This window comes from Macaca fascicularis, chromosome 11 (assembly GCF_037993035.2).
Source record: "Macaca fascicularis isolate 582-1 chromosome 11, T2T-MFA8v1.1".
In the NCBI taxonomy this organism is placed as follows: Eukaryota; Metazoa; Chordata; class Mammalia; order Primates; family Cercopithecidae; genus Macaca; species Macaca fascicularis.
Genome location: NC_088385.1, coordinates 52,014,617 through 52,037,166, shown reverse-complemented (window position 1 = coordinate 52,037,166; position 22,550 = coordinate 52,014,617). Strand labels below are relative to the sequence as shown.

At 38.6% G+C, this 22,550-nt stretch overlaps 1 protein-coding gene across 9 annotated transcripts in view; it reads right to left on the bottom strand.

Annotated features, from left to right (window-relative positions):
- ANO6 (anoctamin 6) overlaps positions 1-22,550 on the bottom strand; it is a 212,607-nt gene that overhangs the window by 65,019 nt on the left and 125,038 nt on the right. For all 9 annotated transcript variants that reach the window (XM_074006663.1, XM_005570632.4, XM_005570634.4 and 6 more), the window contains 5 exons: positions 16,539-16,604; positions 15,315-15,602; positions 14,999-15,112; positions 12,872-12,987; positions 6,269-6,403 (listed from right to left, as the gene is read on the bottom strand). In XM_074006663.1, coding sequence (XP_073862764.1) covers positions 6,269-6,403; positions 12,872-12,987; positions 14,999-15,112; positions 15,315-15,602; positions 16,539-16,604 — 719 coding nt within the window. The remainder of the gene's footprint in view (positions 1-6,268; positions 6,404-12,871; positions 12,988-14,998; positions 15,113-15,314; positions 15,603-16,538; positions 16,605-22,550) is intronic.

The window sequence follows — 22,550 nt, the reverse complement described above, 5'->3', positions numbered from 1 at the left end:
CTCCTACAATATGTGGGAATTACAGGAGCTACAATTTGAGATGAGATTTGAGTGAGGACACAGCCAAACCATATCACCTGCCCTAGACAGATTACACCTTATTTATTTTATTTTTTTTGAGACACAGTCTCATGCTCTGTCACCCAGGCTAGAGTGCAGTGGCCTGACTTCAGCTCATTGCAACCTCTGCCTCCTGGGTTCAAGCAATTCCCCTGCCTCAGCCTCCTGAGTAGTTGGGACCACAGGCATGTGCCACCACACCTGGCTAATTTTTTGTATTTTTAGTAGAGATGGGGTTTTACTGTGTTAGCTAAGATGGTCTTGAACTCCTGACCTCATGATCCACTGGCCTCAGCCTCCCAAAGTGCTGGGATTACAGGCATGAGCCACTGTGCCCAGCCCAGGTTAAACACCTTTAAGCCCAAAACCTGAATTTGAAATGCTCCAAAATCCAAAACTTTTCAAGTGCTGACATAATACTCAAGGAAAATCTTCACTGGAGCATTTTGGATTTGGGATACTCAAATGGTAAGTATAATGCAAATTTTCCAAAATCTGAAAAAAAATCTGAAATCTGAAACGCTTCTGGTCCTAAGCATTACGGACAAGAAACACTTAACATATACTAAGAGAGTCCTTCAGGCTTAAATAGACACTTGACAGTAACTCAAATCCACCTCAAGAAATAAAAAGCAGTAATAGAGCTAACTACATATATAAATATAAAAAGCAGTGTAAGCATATTTTTATATGTCACTATTTTCTTCTATCTTATTTAAAAGACACAAAGCAACAATTATGAAACTGTTGGTGAGCTTATAATGCATTGAGTTGTAATTTGCATGATGATAATACCACAAAGGAGTAGAGAAGGAACAGATCTATACCAAAGTAAAGTTTTTGTATACTATTTGAAATTAAAATTTCAAATAATATTTAACTATATTATTTTAAATTGTTGTTAATTATAATCCCCAGAGAAGCCACTAAAAAACAATAAAGAAACAACAATGGAATTAGAATGACATACTAGAAATATTTAACACACAAAAAAGTAGTAATGAAGGAATAGAAAAACAAGGGACAAAAGACACATGAAAAACAAATAGCAAAATCGCAGATGTAACTCCTACTTCATGAGTAATTACATTAAATATACATGAACTAAATATTAAAATCAAAAGCCAACAAATGGAAATAAATGAAACAGAGGACAGAAAAGTTAAAAAAAACAACAAAACAAAGTTGGTTCCTTGAAAAGATAACAAAATTGGCAAACTTAGCTAGGCCGATAAAGATAAAAGAGAAGACTCAAATGGTTAAAATCAGAAATGAAAGGGGAAACATTACTGTTACTCCTACAAAAACAAAAAGGATTATAAGGGGATACTATGCATAATTATAAGCCAACAAATTAGACAACCTAGATAAAATGGATGAATTCCTAGAAAAATATGAACTACTTAAGCTAGCTCAAGCAACAATAGAAAACTTGAATAGACCTATTTTCAACAAATAAAGAGAATGGACTAGCAGAAAAAAAAAATTCCTGCAAAGAAAAGCCCAGTCTCAGATGGCTTCACTGATGAGAAGAATTAACACCAATGTTTCATAATCTCTTTTAAAAGCAAAGAGGGAACACTTCTCAACTCATGCTATGTGACTAGTATTGTGATGATACCAAAACCAAAGACAACATAAGAAAACTAGAGACCTAATATCTCTTGCAAATATAGATGGAAAATCTCCAATAAAATACTAAAAAACCAAATCCTGCAACATATAATAAGTACCACATACTATGACCAGGTGGGATCTATCCAGGAATGCAAGGAGGATTCAAAGTACAAAAATCATCAATTCTTGTAACATACCATATTAATAGAATAATGAACAAAAACTACACACAAGATAATGTCAATAGACACAGAAAGAGCATCTGGCAAAATCCAACACCCTTCCATGATTAAAAACACTCAAAAACTAGGAATAGAATTTTCCTAACCTGATAAAGAGTATCAACAAAAAAACTCACAGCTAATATCATACTTAATGGTCAAAGACTGAATGCTTTCCTCTTAAGATCATTATATAGGAGGATCTAGTCAGGACAACTAAGTAAGAAAAAATAAAGGCCTCCAAATTGGAAAGGAAGAAGTAAAACTACCTCTGTTCACAGACAGCATAACATTGTATATAAAAATCCTAAGGAATCCACCCAAAATACTATTAGAGCAAATAAGCCAGTTTAGCAAGGTTGCAGGACACACATAAAAATCAGTATATTAAAAAAAGCAATTACATTTCTATACACTACAATAGGTAATCCAAAAATTAAGGAAACAATTTATAATACCATCAAAAGAACAATGTTCTTAGAATAAATTTAAGAGAAAAAAGAAGTATGAGACTTATACACTGAAACTATAAAATATTGTTGACAGAAATGAAAGACCTAAATAAATGAAAAGACATCCTGTGTTCATGGATTAAAAGACTTAATATTATTAAGACGGCAATACTCTCCAAACTGACCTATGGAATCAACATTATTCTTATCAAAATTCCAGGTGGATTTTTTTTTTTTTTTCAGAAATAGAGAAGCTGATCCTAAAATTCACATGGAAATGCAAAAGACCCAGAATAGCCAAAACAATCTTGAAAAAGAAAAATGAAAATGTGAAGTTTCCAATTTCAAAACTGACTACAAAGTTACAGTGATCAATAAAGTGTAGTACTTGCATCAAATGCAGACATGTAGATCAACGGAAAACAACTGAGAGTCTATAAACAAACTCTTAAATTTTTGGCCAACTGCTTTTCAACAAGGGTGCCAAGATAATTCAACAGAGAACAGTCTTTTCAAAAATGGTGCTGGTATACCAGATATACACATAGAAAATGACAGAGTAGGACTCTATCTCATACCAGGTACAAAAATTAAAATAAATCATAGACCTACATCCATAAAACTCTTAGAAGATAAATGTTAAAAAAAACTTCATGACTTTGGATTCCGAATGGTTTCTAAGACATGACACCAAGAGCACAAATAACAGAATAAAAGGTAAACTAGAGGTCATCAAAATTAAACATAATTTTGTTTCAAAGAATACTATTAAGAAAGTGAAAACACAATCCACAGAATAGGAGAAAATATTTTCAATGTATCTGCTGTGGTTTGAATATGTCTCTTCCAATTTAGGTATTGCCAGTGTGGTAGTATTAACTGGTGGAGACTTTAACAAGCGATTAGGCCATGAGGGCTTGTACCTCATGAATGGTATTAAGTGCCCTTATAAAAAGAGTTGATGAAAGAAGTTCTCCCCACTTGCCCTTATGCCTTCTGCTATGTGAAGACGCAGCATTCCTCTCCTCCAGAGGATGCAGCCCTCACCAGACACCACATGCTGGCAACTTGATTTTGGAATTTCCAGTCTCTGTAACTATGAAAAATAAATTTCTATTCTTTAAAAATTACCTGGTCTGTGGTCCTGCGTTACAGCGGCACAAAACAGACTAAGACAATATACAATAAGGGACTTCTATCCCAAATATATAAAAAATGCTTACAACTCAACAATAGAAAGACAACACAATTAAAATAGGCAAAGGATTTGAACGAACATTTCTCCAAAGAAGCTATACAAATGACAAACACATGAGAAGATGCTCACCATCAGTAGGCATTAGAGAAAACAAAGTCAAAACTGCAATGACATACCACTTCATAACAACTAGAATGGCTTTTTTTTTTTTTTAAGTGCTGATGAGGATGTGAAGACATTAGTATCCTCATACACTGCAGTCAGAATATGCAGTCACTTTGGAAAATACTATGGCAGCTCCTCAAAATGTTAAACCTACAGTTACTGTATATTCCAACAATTCCATTCTTCGTTATATTCTCAAGAGATATGAAACCATGTGTCCCCACCAACACTTGTCCATGAATGTTCATAGCAGAATTATTCATAATAGCCAATGAGTAGAAACAACCAAAATGTCTATCAATGAATAAACAATGCAGTTTATACATATAATGGGATGTTATTTGGCCACAAAAAAGGAATGAAGTACTGATACATGCTACAACATGGATGAACCTCAAAGAGTAGGTGAAATGAAAGAAGACAGTCACAAAAGGCCTTATACTGTATAGTTCCACTTTTATGAAATGTTCAGAACAGGCAAATCCATAGAAACAGGAAGTAGATTGGTGGTTGCCAGGGGCCAAGGGAAAGGGTTTAGGGAGTGAGTGCTAATGGGCACTGGTTTCTTTTGAGGGCAATAAAAATGTTCTAGAATTAGATGGTGGTGATCACAACTTGGTGAATGCACTTAAAATACCTGAATTGTTTACAAATTTTTAATATTTTATTACATACTGAGTAGATTCACAAGAATAGAAAACATTTAAAATATTTAAATGCTTTTATGAAATGTCCAGAATAGGTAAATCCCTAGAAACAGAAAACAAATAGATTAGTGGTTGCCAGGGGCTAAGGGAAAGGGGCACACCTGAATTGTGCACTTTAAAAAGGGCATTTTATGGTATATAAATAATATCTGTATATAGCTGTTATTTTTAAAAGGGGCATAAGGGCTGGGCACAGTGGCTCACACCTGTAATCTCAGCACTTTGGGAGGTCGAGGCAGGCGGATCACTTGAGGTCAGGAGTTTGAGACCAGCCTGGCCAACATGGTGAAACCCTGTCTCTACTAAAAATACAAAAATTAGCTGGGTTTGGTGGCAGGCGCCTGTAATCCCAGCTACTTAGGAGGCTGAGGCAGGAGCATCGCTTGAACCCGGGAGGTGGAGGTTGCAGTGAGCTGAGATCATGCCACTGCACGCCAGCCTGGGTGACACAGCAAGACTCTGCCTCAAAAAAAAAAGAAAAAAAAAAAAAAAGAGGGGCATCAGCTTCAAATGGGCATTTGATAGAAACTATAAAAGTAACTGAAAATATTTATAATGTATATATTTTACAGATATCTCATAAATAATTAAAGTCAAATAGTTTTGAGCACAGGCAGTATATCCCCAAGAACTTCCCTCCATTTTCTGCAAATTAATCTGTGTGAAATGCTAGGAAATATGTGGTGTAACTATCACGGTGATTTCGTAAAACGAGTTTTAACAAGAACAACCCATGAGGACCTTATAAAAATGCAACTTTTGCACTTTGAAATGTATTTTTGAGATTTTTTTTTTTTAAAACTAGAACAATGTACAAACCAACAGAGAAGTTGAAGACGAATTTAGAGAAAAGGTAACAACATTCGGCCTTTGGCCCAAAACACTTTTTCAGTGAGGAGGGAAGAGTACTTTAAAGCCATCTGCAGCTTTTGAGCTACGAAGCCATAATGGGTACAACACGCTCAGAATCCTCTGTTAAATCGAAGGGTTATTATGTCTATTCATCAGGGCTGCCACGTAAGCAACCTACCTCAGGAGCACGCTGACATGCTTGGGGCTTGTAAAATTTGGTTATCAGCTCATTGCCGGTGCCCAGAAATTTTGATCTGGCTGGCACACCTGGATAGCGGCCAGATGATCAAGAGAAAATGCCTGGTTCCCTGCTACATCCCTGCTGGAAGTTGAGACCACCAAAAGCAGAGGTCTAATAATACCATTCAGAACAGTGATGGTGAAATTCAGAGTGCTCTGGCACCCACATATATCCCTTTAAACAGTGCAACTGGTGTCTGAATTTCAACCTCAGCACAAATTAATTTTTGATTACATTTTTTAAAACATTGTATGAACTATTTTTTTAACGTAAAAACCGAAACAACTACTGAGTTTTTAAGCAAGCACTTTTTAGTATATATTAAGAAGTCATTTCTAAAAGTAAAACAAAACAAAAAACAAAAACCCCACTAATTTTCCCAGTGGAACCCTGAAGAAATCAGAGCTGCTTTTGGCTCACATCTGCAGGGCTGAGTGTACATTCCTCTGGGGGCCAAAAGTTCAAGGGCAATCCTCCAGCCTCCAGTCCTCCTTCCTTTTTCAAACAAAATATTGTCTTAAAATATTGGAGTGTTTCCTAGGAGTAACATTCCTGTCAGAAACTGGGTTGGATTATCTAAGAAAAAAATTTTTCCATTTCACTTAGTTATTATGCTCAGAACAAAAGGGATATATCATCCAAGCAATGAGTGTTCTCCAGTCAGTCTTGTCTTACCAAAACAGTTTAAGATCATGAAAATAATTTTATGTCTAACAAACTTTTCAGCATGGCAACAAGGAATAAACAGAGGTTACCTCCATGTACAGTTATCTTGATTAAGATATCCATAGAGAAAGCAAGCCACTCCTACGACTGCGGCCAGGAGAAGCATCTGAGTGTAATAGCCCAGCCAAGCAAAGTAGATTCCAATCTTCTCTCCATAATATTTCCTGAAGAAAGACAGAAATTATTTTTAGAAGATACAAATAATTACTCTGCAGCTTCATCCTAATATTAATTTCTGATTTTAAATAAAGGAGGCTTTAAGCTTAAACCTGACTCGATTCACCCTTAAAACATTCATTTTCATAACAGACCCTGAATTCTATGAAACAAAAAGTGTATTACACATTATAGAAGAACTGATCACTATCGCTGGTTTGCCTGGTGAAAGTATATTAAAATACAGCAAGGAAGAGAAAAATGCTGATTATGGAATACATACAGAGTATTACTATCATTCTTTGTAAAGATCAGCACTATTTTACACACTCTCCAAAAGACTGTTCTTCATATGCATGAGACAAATGAACATGAACAATCTGCTCAGTTATTTGCTTTTACTTAACTAGGGAAGTTCCTTGGAGGAAATGTAACATAAATCACAAATACAGTTGAGCCTTAAACAACACAGGTTTGAACTGCATGGGTCCACTTAGATGTGGATTTTTTTTTTTCAATAAAAGATAAAGCTAGTGTGCCTGCCTCTCCTGCCTCCCCTTCCACTTCCTCCACCTCTTCCCACTCTGTCACCCCTGAGACAGCAAGAATAACCCTCCTCTTTTTCCTCCTCCTCAGCGTACTCAATGTGAAGACAAGGATGAAGACCTTTATGATGATCTATTTCCATTTAGTGAATGGTAAATATACTCTTATGATTTCTTAACAACATTCTTTTCTCTAGCTTTATTGCAAGAATATAGTATATGATACATGTAACATTCAAAATATGTGTTAACTGATCGTTCATGTTATTGGTAAGACTTCCAGTCAACAGCAGACCATTAAAAGTTTAAGGGGAGTCAAAATTTATATGCAGGTTTTCGACTGTATGTGTGTGGGGGTGCCAGTGCCCTACCCCTGCGTTGTTCAAGGGGCAACTGCAATAATAATAGGAAAAATAATAATACTAATCTGTAGTGGTAGTCTCTCTGACCAAAATTTTTGCAAAACTGATGTATGAATGAAAGAAGGCAGGATGCATATGACTGAGAAACCCATCACCCTGTATTCCTTATATCTAGCTCTTCTATTTTTTCCTAATTTTTAAAAACTGGTTAATGGTATACTCTGGGGTAAAGGGAGGCCAGGTAGGCAAGATTAAAGAGTGCAGGCTGACCAAGAAGCAGTGCCAGAATTGTTCCTGAAAGGAATGTCAAGTACAGTCAGGCAGAGTTTAGGAATGAAGAGACGGTTCAGGTGACTGCTGCTGTTGCTGATATTCCCCAAGACTGACTCATTTCTGCCTTCATCTTGATCTGTAGAACACTCTGAGGCCTGCGTGAGACTTCAGGCTCAGTATGGAGCTGGGCTGAACTCCTTGGTCTTAGCCTTGTGGGGACTCAGCTCTGAGCAAAACCTGGAGTCCTGGGAGACTTCAGACAGGAACATCCCTGGGCTGGACCAGCACTCACAGGGAAGGTCTGAGACCAGCTCCATGGGTCACAGGCCTGGGTGTAGGTCACATTCACAGGGAAAAAGGAAGAGCTGAGACAGACCTGAGGGTGGAATCGGGAGATGGGAGGAACACAGTGTGGTGATTTTCACATGACCGGAGCTTTGCTGTCTAGCTCACGGAAGGCAGGCAAATGGCAGGCTCAGGATAGAGCCCGGAAGAGAAGTCTGGCCGTGGATTCGAGATGCCTTGGCCTCTTTTTGGTTATGCTCTCCGTAATAAGTTTTCATCAGCCATCCATCCTGGAAATGCCATATTTAAATTGGAAAGAATCTTAGAAGTTGCCTGGTCCAACCTCCCAATAATAAAAAATACCCTGCTGTGTTTAAAGAGCTGGTCAGGCAGTCTCTGCTTGGTTATTTACTGTGACAAGGAGTTCAATACTTTCTAAGGCATGCCTGTTACATTGTAAGCAAGGCCAGAAAGATTTTTCAAATCTTAAAAGGAAATCTGTCTCTTAGTTCTTGCTGAAAAGCTGGAAATAATGAGGATTCCTTCAAATGTAATATTTTCTGATCATTGTCCCTCTCTGCCAAATAAGTCCCAACTCTTAAAATCCATTTAACAAAATTCAGCTTTGATTTTTAAAATCAAAATTACAAGTATATAGTCATTAAACAGTCTAATAGCTCTAGAAGGCTGGTTATAAAAAGGAGCAGTCCCTTACCCCCTCACCTATTTCCTGCTGCCCAGAAGCAGTCACTTTAAACTCCTATAGTTGATGCTTAGAATATTTACTTCCCTATCTCTAAATAACATGCAAGAAGTGCTGCTTATTGATTTTTCAGTTTGGTGCATCACCTATTGACTTTCTATTCTGGACGATGTGGATTAAGCTCTCTTGCAACCCCTCGCCTCATCTAAATATCCACATCTCTATTCCTGCCATCCTCACATAGTTACAATATAACTTTTGGTTAGATTAATATTCTTGCTTTACATTATTATGATTCTATAAACACTATTCACAGCTGAATCAAGTCATTGCTATAATTACTTTTTCCTCCCTGCTCAGTATCTTGTTCTCCCTAGAGTTAATAACTGTCTTGATGGCTCATTGCTTAGTTTTGTGTACTTATCAACAATTCAACCCCAGACTCTCCCCTAATGTGTCACTTTCTCAATAGTTTCAAACACATGAGATCATCTATCAGTTTCAACTCCTTGAATAAATGCCCTCAGACCTCCTCCAACCTTGACTAATGACTCTCCAAGCCCCGCCACAGAACTGTGTCACCTGGGATCTCTCTGTCCCTCTCTCTTGTGCTGGCATTTCCTGTTAACTAACTCTTAGGTCTTCTTTCTTGGTGGAGCACCTCCTCCATTACCTTGCACATCTAAACTGTGAAAATTCCTCATACTTAACAGTTTGAGCATACATAGAGTTACACAGATATGATCAAACTTTCCTTAGACATGTGAAGTCACTGCTGTCTTTTAGTGTGTAGTGTCATTGAGAAGCACAATGCTTTTGCGTCTTGATCCTTTGTATGACTTTCTTTTCATTTTGCTTTCTAAAGGCTAGCAGGATCTTCTTTGTCCCCAGTGTTCTGAGCCATCGTGTTGGAGTGACTCAGTGGCTCTATTTTCATCCTCTAGGCTGGGTACTCAGCAGGCTCTTTCCACCTAGAGACTCATGATGTTCAGTTCTTCAGATACTTCTCTGGAAGTACTTCTCAGATTTCTTCCCTACATTTTTTATCCTCTGGTTTCTCACACTCCTATTATTTATACATTGTACCTCCTGGACTGATCTAATTTTTTATCCTTTCCCCCTTTTCTATCCCTTTATAAATTTTGCTCTATGCTCTGCACAATTTCTTCAACTTCATTTTCTAATGGCTTCTATTGGTGTTTTTCTGTCTAATCACATTTTCAGTTTCCAAGAGCTAGATTTTATTCTCACAACAATCCTTTCTTATAGGATCCTGCCCTTGTCTGGTGAATACCCTATTTTCTTTTATTACTCTGGGGGTAAAAAATGGGAGTTTGGAGGGAAACTTTTCTTTTTCACCTGTGCAAAGTCTGGTTCCCATAGGTTGCTGTTTCCAGTTTGGTTTGCTTTTTGGGAAACCAAATGGAAAGAGCCCATTTTCCCTTCAGTAATCCCCGGGAACCACAGATGAGGTTTAATAGCCTGAATGTTCAAGGGGTTACTAGTTGAGAAGCAATGAAGGGAAAGAACATGTGCACCAGGGACGGGGGACAGTTAAATGCATTTCCCCTAGCAAAATATATTTAAAATAGTCGCGAAATTTTCTTTACTGAAGCAAAAATAAATAAATAAATAAAAAATCGAGCACATAAAAAATGATTAAGAACCCATCACTCTGCCATCAGATGCTATTGGCTTAACATAAAAGGAAATTAATAAAACGGAAACTTCACATGAATGTCAACCTCAAATATTTACATATGTACAAACATCTTTTAAAATCTTATTTTACAGGGTAAACAGAGTTAATGAAAGTGCCTCTTCATGACTGTAATCTCGGTGATTGAATGACAAGGGAATCCAAGTGTGATCACATAAAATAAAGAAATCTCTTATGAAACAATGAATCTAAGCAATGATTGTTGATAGATGCTATCATCACAAAAAAGAGAGACAAATGGACATTATATACCTTCTGATATAAGTACCTAACTCCACGTATAACGTATTCTTGTATAAAATCTAACCTCAATCAGATTAAGCTTCTAGATGAGGATCCAATTACTTAGCTAATGCAAATACACAAATTATGTAGTCATAGCAAATACAGAGGAACATGTTCAACAACACCACAGGAGAGAATGAAATCAGCAAAACAGGGAATGCAAGGCATTCTTTCAACAACAGCAAGGAAAACAAGAAATAAACAGTGAAACTGAGACCAGAAGAAATTTGAGAGATTGTATTAACTGCAACCTCTGGACCATGTTTGGATCCTGCTTTGAACTAAAAAACCATTAAGTTGTTTTCGGGACAATAAGGGAAATCTGAATCCTGATTATCTGATGATATTAATTTTTTTTTTTTTTTTTTGGAGACAGGGTCTTACTCTGTTGCCCTAGAATGCAGTGGCACAATCATAGCTTACTGCAGCCTCAAACTCCTGGGCTCGAGCAATTCTCCCATCTCAGTCTCCTGAGTAGCTGGGACTACAGGTGTAAGCCATCATGCCTGGCTTTTTTTTTTTTTTTAAGACTAGATCTCACTATGTTGCTCAGTCTGGCCTCAAGTGATCCTCCTGCCATAGCTTCCTAAAGTGCTGGGATTAGAGGAATGAGTCACCTCACCTAGCCTTCCTTTTCAAAAGGGGGTATTCTGGTTATGTTTAAAAGACACCTTATTTAGAAATAGATGCTAATGAAATGATATGACATTTGGAGTCTGCTTCAAAATGATCCAGTGGAGTAGGGAGGGAAAGAAGTGGGAGTAAAAGTGAAACAAGATTAGCTATGAGTTTATACTTTTTGGAGCTGGGTGACAGATGAATGCAGGCTCGCTATGATACTCTATTTCTGTATATATTTGAAATTTCCCATGGAAAATGTAAAACAAAACAAATATTCATTTGTTTAAAACTTTCACTTTTAAGGTCTAGTAGTTTTCTCAAGTAGGTGGCAAGTGCACGGGGCACTGAGACACCATAAAAAAACAGGTACGTGACCCAGGCAGTCATGAAGTTAATTCTCCTCTCCTCTTCACTCTCCACATGCAATCCATAAACAAGTCCTGTTGACTCGACTCCCCAAACACGTCCCAAATCTGCTCCCACAGTCTCTTGCCTGGCTCACTCAAACAGCCTCCTACCTAGTGGTCTCCCTGCTTCCTGTACCCCTTATAATCCATGCTCCACATTATCTTTGCAAACTGTGAATAGGATACAATGACTTAAACATTTAAAATATTACAACTGCTTCTCACTGCAATTAAAGTCTAAACTCTTTTCGGCACTCCTGCCACCCCTCTAACTTCATGTCTTATCATTCTCTTTCTCACTAGCACTGGTCTTTGATGTTTCCTCAAACTTGCCAAATGTGTGTGCATCTCAGAGCCACTGTACAAGCTGCTCCTATTCCTAGAAGGACTTCTCCCAAGTCCTCAAAGTACTGACTTCTCTTCACAATCCGGTCTCAGCTTAAATGTCACCTCCTCAAAGATGACTCCCTAAACTCACTTCCCACTCTGCCCTCCCATCCTATTGCTCTATTTTCTTCACTTCAATTAGAAATTCTGTTTATTTATTTTCATATTTTATTGGTGTTCTTGGTCTATCTCCCACAAGCCAGTATCCTCAGCACTGCCCAAACAATGTAAGCTTCTGGAGGAAAACCAACAGCGTACTTTGGGAAGAAAAACTCTTGAGCTAGTCATTGTATCTTGTGGGATACAATGAAATAGAACCTAGCAGCAGACACAAGAAAAGAGTAAAAATGCATATGTCTTACCATACAATAGAGGCTACATCTAACATTTACTTCTGTGCAATATGGAATTTGGTGGGTCTGCATCCCAGTTCCTGGGTAGGAGGTAACCTCTAAACCCTTGGAACTTCCTGAGAGACAGGAGTGCCTTTTTATTCACGGTGGGACCCTAGGACTATGCCTGATAGTTTATGCCAGTGAAGTGGCTCATGGTGGGCCTCTAGAGAGTTTGTGCTAATGAGATGACTCAGGGTGGAGGCTGGCCATGCTAGAAAGATCAACCATACAATTGGAGAACTGGAGCTTTGAGCCACATATTACTGGCCATCTTCCAGGGAGAGGATGGTACTGGAGATTGAGCCACATGGGTAATGATTCAATTAATCACGCCCACACAATTAAGCCTCAGTAAAAACCCTGGCCAACGCAGCCCAGCACTCTGGGTCAGCTCCCTTAGCTGGCAAGAGTCTTGATGAGTACTGTCACATTCAGATGCTGTGGGGTAACACACTGAGTGCCTCCCCCTGGAGTACTCCCTACAACCCCTCACCTGATAAGATCCAAGGGCTGCTTTTTGTATATGCTTCGAGGATGAGCCCATTCTCTGTACAGAAGGTACCGTTCATTAGGGCAGCTGGGATCCTCTGACTGACGGCGGAATTTGCACTGTGACGCAGAAGGGAACAGGTGAGCACCATAATCATCATGTTTTCACAAATCTGTTTCTTAAATGTGATACAAATATTTGATAGTCAGTTGTGAATAAGGGGTCCTCACCTGCTGGAAGGGGTGGAAATACCATCTAATTTTTAGTGATTCTTAACCAGGCATGGTACTAGCCTCCTTGGGGGTCATTTGTGAATGTGGGCAGGATGAATGACTCGGTGTTACAATCCTGGGGAGCACTGCAGGGACTCTGTGAGGGCCCCAGAGATGCTTAAAATGCTTTCAGTGGGGGCAGTCCTACACAATGAAAAATTGGGCCACCCAAGTGCCCAAATCACTGCACCAGAGGAACACGGGATAGCCCACCCCTCTCCACGGACAATGGGGAAACCAGGGCCTTGGCTGGTTAACAGCAGGGTCAATTCTAAAACCTAGGCTTCTTTGCCCCCAGTTCAGCAGTTATTCTGTGATAACAGATAGAAAAAAAAAAAAAAATAACAAAGCTTGATATCATGTTATACACTTAGCTTATTCAAGAAACAAAACTTCCTGCTTAAATCCAGTTGTCTTTTTTCCTAACTCATTTTTCTTCTTCTGGCACTAGAACCAGATTACCACCCAGCCAAATCAGGGCATAGGCCCTGACCTTCACACATCTCCCTCTCAAATACCACATGGGACCATCTGTTAGCCTGAATATAGGACCACTGCAATTAGAAGAGGCTTTAGTGGAAAAGACCTGACCAAAAGCAAATGTCAACTGCTATAGAACCTTGGCACCCCAAATTAATATTCGTGACAGCTATTTGCAAGCAGCCTCAAAATTCATGTCCTGCTATTCGCTATTAGCTAAATTCAGTGGGGTACAAAAGTAAAACACATGGACTCTCAGGCTGGATGGCTACATTGGGTCTCTTAGGATCAGTATTTACTTCACCCAGCTCCCTGTTCTCTACTTTTCCATGTGTGTCAAGCTGCTGTTTAGTGTCCTAGTTTTATTATGTTATTTAGTACATTTCAATATTGTCTATCCACAAATACATGTACTATACAGTAGCAATTACCAGTATCAGTCTTTGCTTTCTTTGGTCTTACAGAGTCAGATGAATTGATAGTGAATATAACAAAGTAATAATGCAATATAATATAGTATTTATTTCAATGATGGAGTTGTAAATGTCCCTGCATTTACAGTGGTCACATTTTAAAAATTTCATTTCACGAGAGATGTTCTCGGCTAGAGAAGTACTCTTGAATTTGAGGGGTTGCCGTAATCTCAGAATATAGTCCTTAAAAAATGTCAACAATCTGGGGTACTGCCATTGTCACAACCACCCTGACAGATGCCTTTTTAAAAGCCCAGGGATATTCCAGGGGACAGTTTGAAAATCATATTCCAAATGAGGAAGTAAAGTCTATGTTACAGAAAATGATAAATAAGAAGGTCTAACATGTATTTTGCTGACAAAGAACTAATTTTTTTTGGTTGATAATAACATCTGTTAGTAATTATGAAAATAGCTAACACTTATAATAGTATTTATTATATGCTAGGGACTAACATTTGGATTAATTTAATGGATTAATTTAAAGCTCTTAACAACTCTAGGAGGTAGGTTATAATTTATTCCCAGCTTATTGATGAAGAAATGGAGAAGAAAGGCTAAATGACTTTCACAAGGTCATCTAGCTAGAAAGTGGCAGGGCAGGCATTTTGGTCCCAGAAATGCTAACACGGATTAACTGCTAATCTATACTGCTTTACACATTAACTGTGAGAGAGGTACTGTCCATTCATTCATTTGCTCCTTTAAAACTGAGTATCTTTATGACTGGGATCCATCTGTGAACAAAAGACCTGGTTCTTACCCTAAATGAGCTTGTAATCTTGCAGTATGTTCCCTTCATTTTATTGAGGAAGAAACTTACAGTCAGGAAAGTTAGCCCTTTGCTATTGTCAACACCAGAGTATACAGAAGGTCTTTTAGTTTATTTTTGCCTTTTAACTTACATCATGGAGTGGGAAAGCTGCCTTGTAGATCCCAGAGTTTACAAGTCTGTTGATCCCAAACTTGCTAACATTGTTTATCAGTTGATACTTGACCCGAGAGAGGATGAAGTAAACCTAAAAAGATTCCAAAATAGAGTATGTGGTTTATACAGTGTAACTAGCCAATCCAATCATTGTTTACTACTGTAACATGAATCTGCTGGCATATTTCTTTTCTTTTTGTGCAGTTTTTAAAAATAAAACCAAACCAACCAAACCACAAAACAGCAGGTTCCAAATTACCCCAAGACAGCAACTAAATGTGGTTTAGACTTACAATGCGGCTTCTGGTGGCTGGATTGAAGAAAGCATCTCTATCAACAATGTAAAAATCATTCATCCGGTTCTTCTCAAATGGGGCAGTGAAAAACTCTTGCTCTGGCTTGATGATGCTTTCATCTACACTGAGGACTTTGGTAAACCAGTTGAGTGTACCAAAGGCCGAGGACCGGTTTTTCAGATCATTGGGTTTCAGAGGCAATTTGATATGCATTATCTCAGCATAAGTACATAACACCTCCCACGGTGCATGTACTTTTACAAATACAAGCTTGTCATCCAAAACCTATATTGAAAAAATAAAAACACAGAACAAGAAACCAAACCAACTATTTTCACAATTTTAAAACACACAGATTTTTCTTATGTTGTTGGTAGCTTAAAAAAAAAAATACAGAGAACACCACTAAAAGTGAAGATAACAATAAAAATAGATTTGCAAACCATCAAAAATTTTTGCTTTAAAGACAATTTCTTGGTTTGAATCATTAAGAAATTCAAATAATCAGTTTATAAAACTATGAAAATAATTTATAAAATGAAGAAAACCAAACTTATTTGTCCATCACTCTACCCAAATAATTGACAAAGTAAAAACACTAGAATATTCATTGTAGTGCTATCATAATGAAAAATTTTTAATTTTCTAAACTTTGAACTGTCTATTGTCTATCTGTTCAATATCATATTATGTGGCTATTAAAAATGTCAAAGAATTATGTTTATTGCCATAAATCCATTTGCTACATATTAAAGGGAAAAAGCAAATTATAAAACTGTGAAGTGGTAATTTTCTCCTTTTTGAAAGATAAAAAATGTGTATATATATATATTTTTGAGGAAAACAGCTCAGAAGGACTGCAAAATTATTTATGGATCATTAAGATACAGATTATTTTCCTTATTCTTATGTTTCCTAATATTTACCATAAACTATTTTTTGTATAACAGAAAAGCTTTTAAAAGTTTCTTAAAGGCAGAAATAATCATTCATACATGCATTCATTGTAAAATTCGTTGGCTATTAAAAAAGATCTGCTGGTTTTGATCAGAAAAAAAGAATACATTCTATACAATGCAGATTTTGATTGACTCCTCTCCCAGTCTATGACTAAGATGTGGCCAGGGCTGCGTGTTTCCAATGTCACCCCAGTATTCCAAGTGGCACGAAGCTGCCCAAGAACAGTGGTCAGCCAAGGGCTGAAAAGGGACCAATACTTACTGATCTTGTTGCTTCTAACTGCAGGCCATGACAGATAAGGTTAGATTCGTATGCTTGTCTTTTCCTCTGTCAAAAGAAATTGGAATATGTTAGACCTTTAGTTTACCAAAGGCAGAAAAAGGCATTTTTTAAAACGATATTAATAACAAAACCAAACTAGCGTGGACCTGAAAAAGAAATTCATCAGCTCCAATGGAACAGAAGCAATGAAGCAGCTCTTGCTGCTGGTGACGTGTGAGTGTTGGATCCCCAAGAGAATGCCGTGGAGGGTAGTTCGATGCCCTGGCACCCTCGCAGGCTCTGGGCTGTCCTGGTGGGGTTTCAATCATCTGAGGTAAATAACAATATCCTGCTTTGACACAATCCCATGTACTTTTTGGCTCACAAAAGCATACAAATTGAGCTTTCTGAGTCCTATTCACTGATACGAGTTTTCAGAGTTGAAGATCCCAGATTTTAAAAATTTGATTTCCATACCATTCAAATGGTTCACTTACTGGATGTGTATGCGTCATCCCTGCATATCTTGACCAAATTAAATAAAACAACACAGGCAATTTTGGCAAAATTCAGAGAATTTTTTTCTGTCTGCAAGACTGAGATGTTTGTGAAGCTATAAATGTCTAAATCTATAAAAATAGTGAACTAAATCTATATTACATAGCCATTTCAAAAGATACAGAATTTACTACACTTATCGATATTAAATTTTAGATGCCTAGGCTTTTGCCATGCTGCGCCCAAAGTTGTAAGGGAAGCATGCAAAGATGGAGACTTGTTTGACCTTTTAAAAATAATGTTTTTCATGACAAAATAGTTTATACTGCTTTGTGAAATGAAGAAAATGAGTAGACACAGAGGTTAAGAACACAAGCTTTGCTATGGTTTAAATATGTCCCCTCAAAATCATGTTAGAAACTGAATCCCCCATGCAACAGTGTTGAGAGGTAGGGCCCACTGAGGGGTGATCAGGTCACAAGGGCAGACTTAACAAATTAATGACATTATCACAGGAGGGGTTTCATTAGCATGGAATGGGCCCCTTATAAAAGTTTGGCCCCTTTTTGTTTCTAACCCCCTGCCCCATTTTTGTTTCTCCCCACCACCTCTCTCTCCCCCACCACTGTGGGGGTGACACTGCAAGAAAGTCCTCACCAGATGCCAGCCCCCTTGATCTCAGACTTCTCAGCCTACAGAACTGTGAGCCAATCAATTTCTGTTCTTTATAAATTAGTCTGTGGAATTCTGTTGCAGCAGCACAAAATGGACTAAGATGAGCTCTGTAACCACACTTCCTGGGTTCGAAATCTGAATTTATTATTTGTCAGCTCCATGACCCATGACAAGAAAATTAAACTCTTCATGCTTCATTTTCTTCATCTGTAGAATTAAGAAAACCCACTTGTTTCCTTTTTAGGGTCTTGTGAAGATATGATTTAAACTACGTAAAGCACATGAAGTAGAATTTTCATTTACAATAGTGACGAAAGGTAACTTGGAGCAAGCCTTACACTGAAGACAGCTGAAAAAGCTGGGTGGAGTATTTAGCACAGCAGTTACCAAGATAGAGAGGAACTGCTAGGTCCAGGTCGAGATCATCTAGTGGATCTGGCAGTCAGGCATTTTACCCAGGGAGCAGTACTCATGATCTGCCCACTCTAAAGGGACAAAGTGGGGATGAGCTGCTGTGCTATGCACAGGGCCTAGAACATAATAAACATCCCATTAACTAGAAGTAGGTGAAGCTGCAGGAAAAAGATCAAAGGTCAAAAATTAAAAGAATATACTTGGTATTTGGCTAAATTTGAGTCCAAGTGGAATCCCTGATGTATTGTGTAGAAGTATCAGAAAAAGGATATTGCTTTGTTTTTATATCATTAATAAATGGTTGTACAGTACTTAAAACATGCCAGACACTGTTCTAAGAGTTGTACAGATATAGTACATTTAATTGTTTGCTGCAATTTGAATGTACAATAGAGTAGCAGAGGAAACCAGCAAGTGGTATAACTTCCCTAAAAACAAGCAAGTGGCCTAGAAATGCCCCACTCAGATAGTGGTTCAGGAGAGTTTCAGGTACAGCTCTCCTACTCTGCTCCCCGCAAATGACTGTTCCCTCTGGGTGTCCCCATCCCCGCCATCTCTGCAATTCATCCTGAGAAGTTCTTCAGCACTTTCTACCTCTGACCCACCATATTCCCAACTTGAACTTGAAAGTTGACTCAGATTCATTCTACTTCTTATCTAAGCAGTACTTCTTCCCTCTAAATCCTAATACTCACACTGTGATTCTCATATAGGAGCCCAGTCCTTATTTCTGATTGATTACCTCTTTATTACTGGGTAAAGCATTTTGATCCCACAGACAGTGTTCATCAGTATATGCCTGACATGGTTTCGATTTGTGTCTTTGTCCAAATGTCATGTCGAACTGTAATCCCCAGTGTTAGGAGAGGGGCCTGATGGGGGGTGACTGGACCATGGGGGCGGATTTCCCCCCTTGCTGTTCTCGTGATAGTGAGTTCTCACGAGATCTGGCTATTTAAAAGTGTGTAGCATCTCCCCTTTGCTCTTATCCTCCCGCTCCAGACATATAAGATGTGCCTTCCTCCTCTGCCATGATTGGAAGTTTCCTGAGGCCTCCCCAGCCATGCTTCCTGTACAGCCTGCAGAAGTGAGCCAATGAAACCTCCTTTCTTTATAAATTACCCAGTCTCGGGTAGTTCCTTATAGCAATGTAAGAACTAATACAATACCTAACACATATTTGTTGAAAGAATATACTCAACAAGCATTAGTTCATTTACAAACATTTGAGTGCATTCTATTTTGCAAGCATCCTGCAAAGTGCTGGAGACTGAAAGAAGAATTTAAATTAGTCTGTTACAAAGGAATTATAGAGAAACTTAGTGTCCAGTGACCTAAGACTTTCTCCCAATACAGAATGACTGAAACATTTATTCATGTGCTTCCTGGCACTGTAATGGACATCTGTCATTCTTTATGGCCACTCATTATAAACTCCTACCAGAGCCCACATCCACTATAGCAGATAAAAACACAGACACTCCTTTTCCTGGTCTCCCATGAAATTCAGCTCCTGGCACTTGAGCTAGGCCCTGCCAACTAGACTACCTGGCTCCAGGCTCCAAACTGAATGCTAGTGATGCAAAGCAGCCAGGCCCAGCAGAATACATTCTGGGGTGGCTAAGAGAGCAAATGCCAGTTCCAGAAATGGTAGAGGTTATGGCAGGAGCTTCCCATAGCCACTGCTAGTCAGTGATACCAGCGGTGCTGGCAGCAGCCCTGTGCTCAGGACGGCAACTGTGCTTTTTCTCCTGCAGCAGAATTTAAGGTACTGCTTCTGGCTGTGTATCTCTAAGCTTATTTATCTAACCCTTCAGGAGAATCTGTGAGTTCTCTAACATTTTTCTGATAAACTCTTGATATGCTTAAATTACAGTTCATTTCTGATACCGGTAAGCAAGAATCCTGACTAACAGAGAGGCCACAAACTAGGGAAAACATGTTAGCCCAAAACCTAAAACATGGTACAGTAGAGGGAGGGAAAAGGACCGGCACCGTGACATTCTTTCCTTCAGGGGAGATGACTCACTCTGAGGCTGTACAAAGGGTAACCCAGATGGTCTCACTAGCAGGTCATAGCAGGATCCATGCCTGTGTCTTTGGTATCTAAAATTCAGTCATGAATTTCAGTTAGCATGTGAAAGCTCAGGCCCAAGAATTTTAGCTCTTGGAGACAAATGTCTTCATTAGAAGAGTAGGAGAATCAGTCAGAAGAGGGTCTTCTCCAGTGGCTTGATGGGTGCTTTAACAATTAAGTGCTGGTAGGAAAAAAAAACCATGTAACTCTGTTCAATGGCCTTATTATAAATTCATGATTCCCATCGCAGTTGGCCTGTCTCCTTCCTGGCCCCTAGCTATCCACTAGGGAGCTGTTCCTAACATTTAAGGTGCTCCTTGCACTCATTACCTAACTTCCAGCCCAGCATGCTCTGCAGGTGACCTCACCTCCTTTCTTACACAGAAAAGGGCAGCCACCCACTGGAAACTCCTGCCAGTCTCTTTCTTTCTACCTATCAACAGCTGGGCACCACCTCTCTTCTTGGTGTTAGAAGTCCATCCTTTCATCTCTCTTCTTGAGCTTACTTTGGCAATACCTCCCATTTTTCTCTTCATTGCTTTTACTCCTCTGCCAAAAAACACCTTAAATGTTTCCCAGTCTTAAGAATATTAAATCCTCCCATGGTCCTGCCTGCTCTTCAATTACTGCCCTCACTTCAGAGATGTCTTTTAATCTTGATATCATTAAGACTTAAAACAAGCCTATAACAGAGTAAGCATGCAATAAATGTCTAATGAATGAATAAACTGAGTGAATGGTGGATCGATGACTGCCTGTTAACGCCAGAATGAACTAGGGAGTATAAATTGCTGCAGTGCAGCAACTGGGCTCCTTTGTTCTGAGCCCCCCATATTTTCCATGTTCTTTTACTTATGGGTATTACAGGACATGGTGTAGAAAGAGAAATGCAGCTTAATTCTGAAGTACACCAACACCAGATAGATAGCACAGGGACATCCACAGCATGAAGTGATTCCTGGACGCTTCAGAATTTGAATTACCAGATGACAAAAGAAATGAGGCTTAGAGAGCCCAGAATGAGCCAGCCCCACATGAGGGCAGTTATGTCAGACATACCAAACACAAAATATTTCTGTCTGGGTTGTATCAGCTGTATCAGCTATGAATGCAACATGCTTAATAGTGCAAGTCAGACATGTACCTTCTTGGTGGAGTTTCTAAACTGAGGCTACAACTCATCACCTTCAAGGGACTCTCTCTTCTTGGATTTTGTTCTAATAGCCCCTGTAGTTCTTGCAGTTTTGGTTTTCCTGTTACTCCTGGGCATAGTGGTTAGATTCTGAGTCAAAATTGAAATCCTGGCTCTGCCATTTACTAGCTCTGTGATGTCTGGGCAAATAATCAGCTCTATAAGCATCAGCAGTTTCATCTAAAAAACAGAAGGGAAGAAATAGCTTCATTTTGGGATTGTTTTAAGGATTAAGAGTGATCATGGGCATAAAGCACTCAGCATGATGCTTGGCATACGATAAGCACTGTAGATATGTCAGCCATCACCATTACCTTCTCTCTGCCTTTCAACTTGCTCGACTTCCCTTATTCCTTTAAAAAAAAAAAAAAAAGAAAAAAAAAAAAAAGAAATTCTCTCTATTCCGCAGGGCTTAGAGGCTCATCTCTGTTTTAAACATCAAATATCTAACAAAACAGGCAACCCCACTCACTCTGCCTCTACACCATGCACCCAGTGACCCTTCATCCCTGCAGTGGGACACCAGTACACCATTTTATGGGAACTCATATGGGAACTCATTTTATGGGAACTCATAAAATTAATGAATATGGGAACCCTGCAGTGGGACACCAGTACACCATTTTATGAGAGTCACCTAGACTCCCCCTTCTTGACTCTTCTACACCACTTGGCTATCCTGATCTTCAGGCTACCTTCTTTGATATCTGATGGCTATCTATCTTTTCATTCTCTGAAGGCTGTGAACATATCTTTTTATCTCTTCTGCCTCATTTCTATATATAAGGTTGCTGGTGAGAATGCATAGCACATATAATATCATAGATGCAGAAAACATTAGAAATACTTCCCTTCAATCTCATTTTAAGAGCTTGATAATATTCTCTCAGAGAGGTGTACCATTATTTATTTAATTTCAAATGGCTGGATATTTAGGTGGTTTCTACCTTTTTGCTATTGTGAAAAATCTTTGTGCATCCATTATTATTTCCTCAGGATAAGGTCCTAAAAGTAAAATTGTTAAAGAGTGTATTCAATTTTAAGTTCTTTAATATATATTGCTGTACTGCCCTCCAGAAAGGTTGCATTCTATTTTAGCTCTTTATAAAAAACTCCGGAGATATTTACCTGATTTCTCTCAGGATAATTGGTAGAC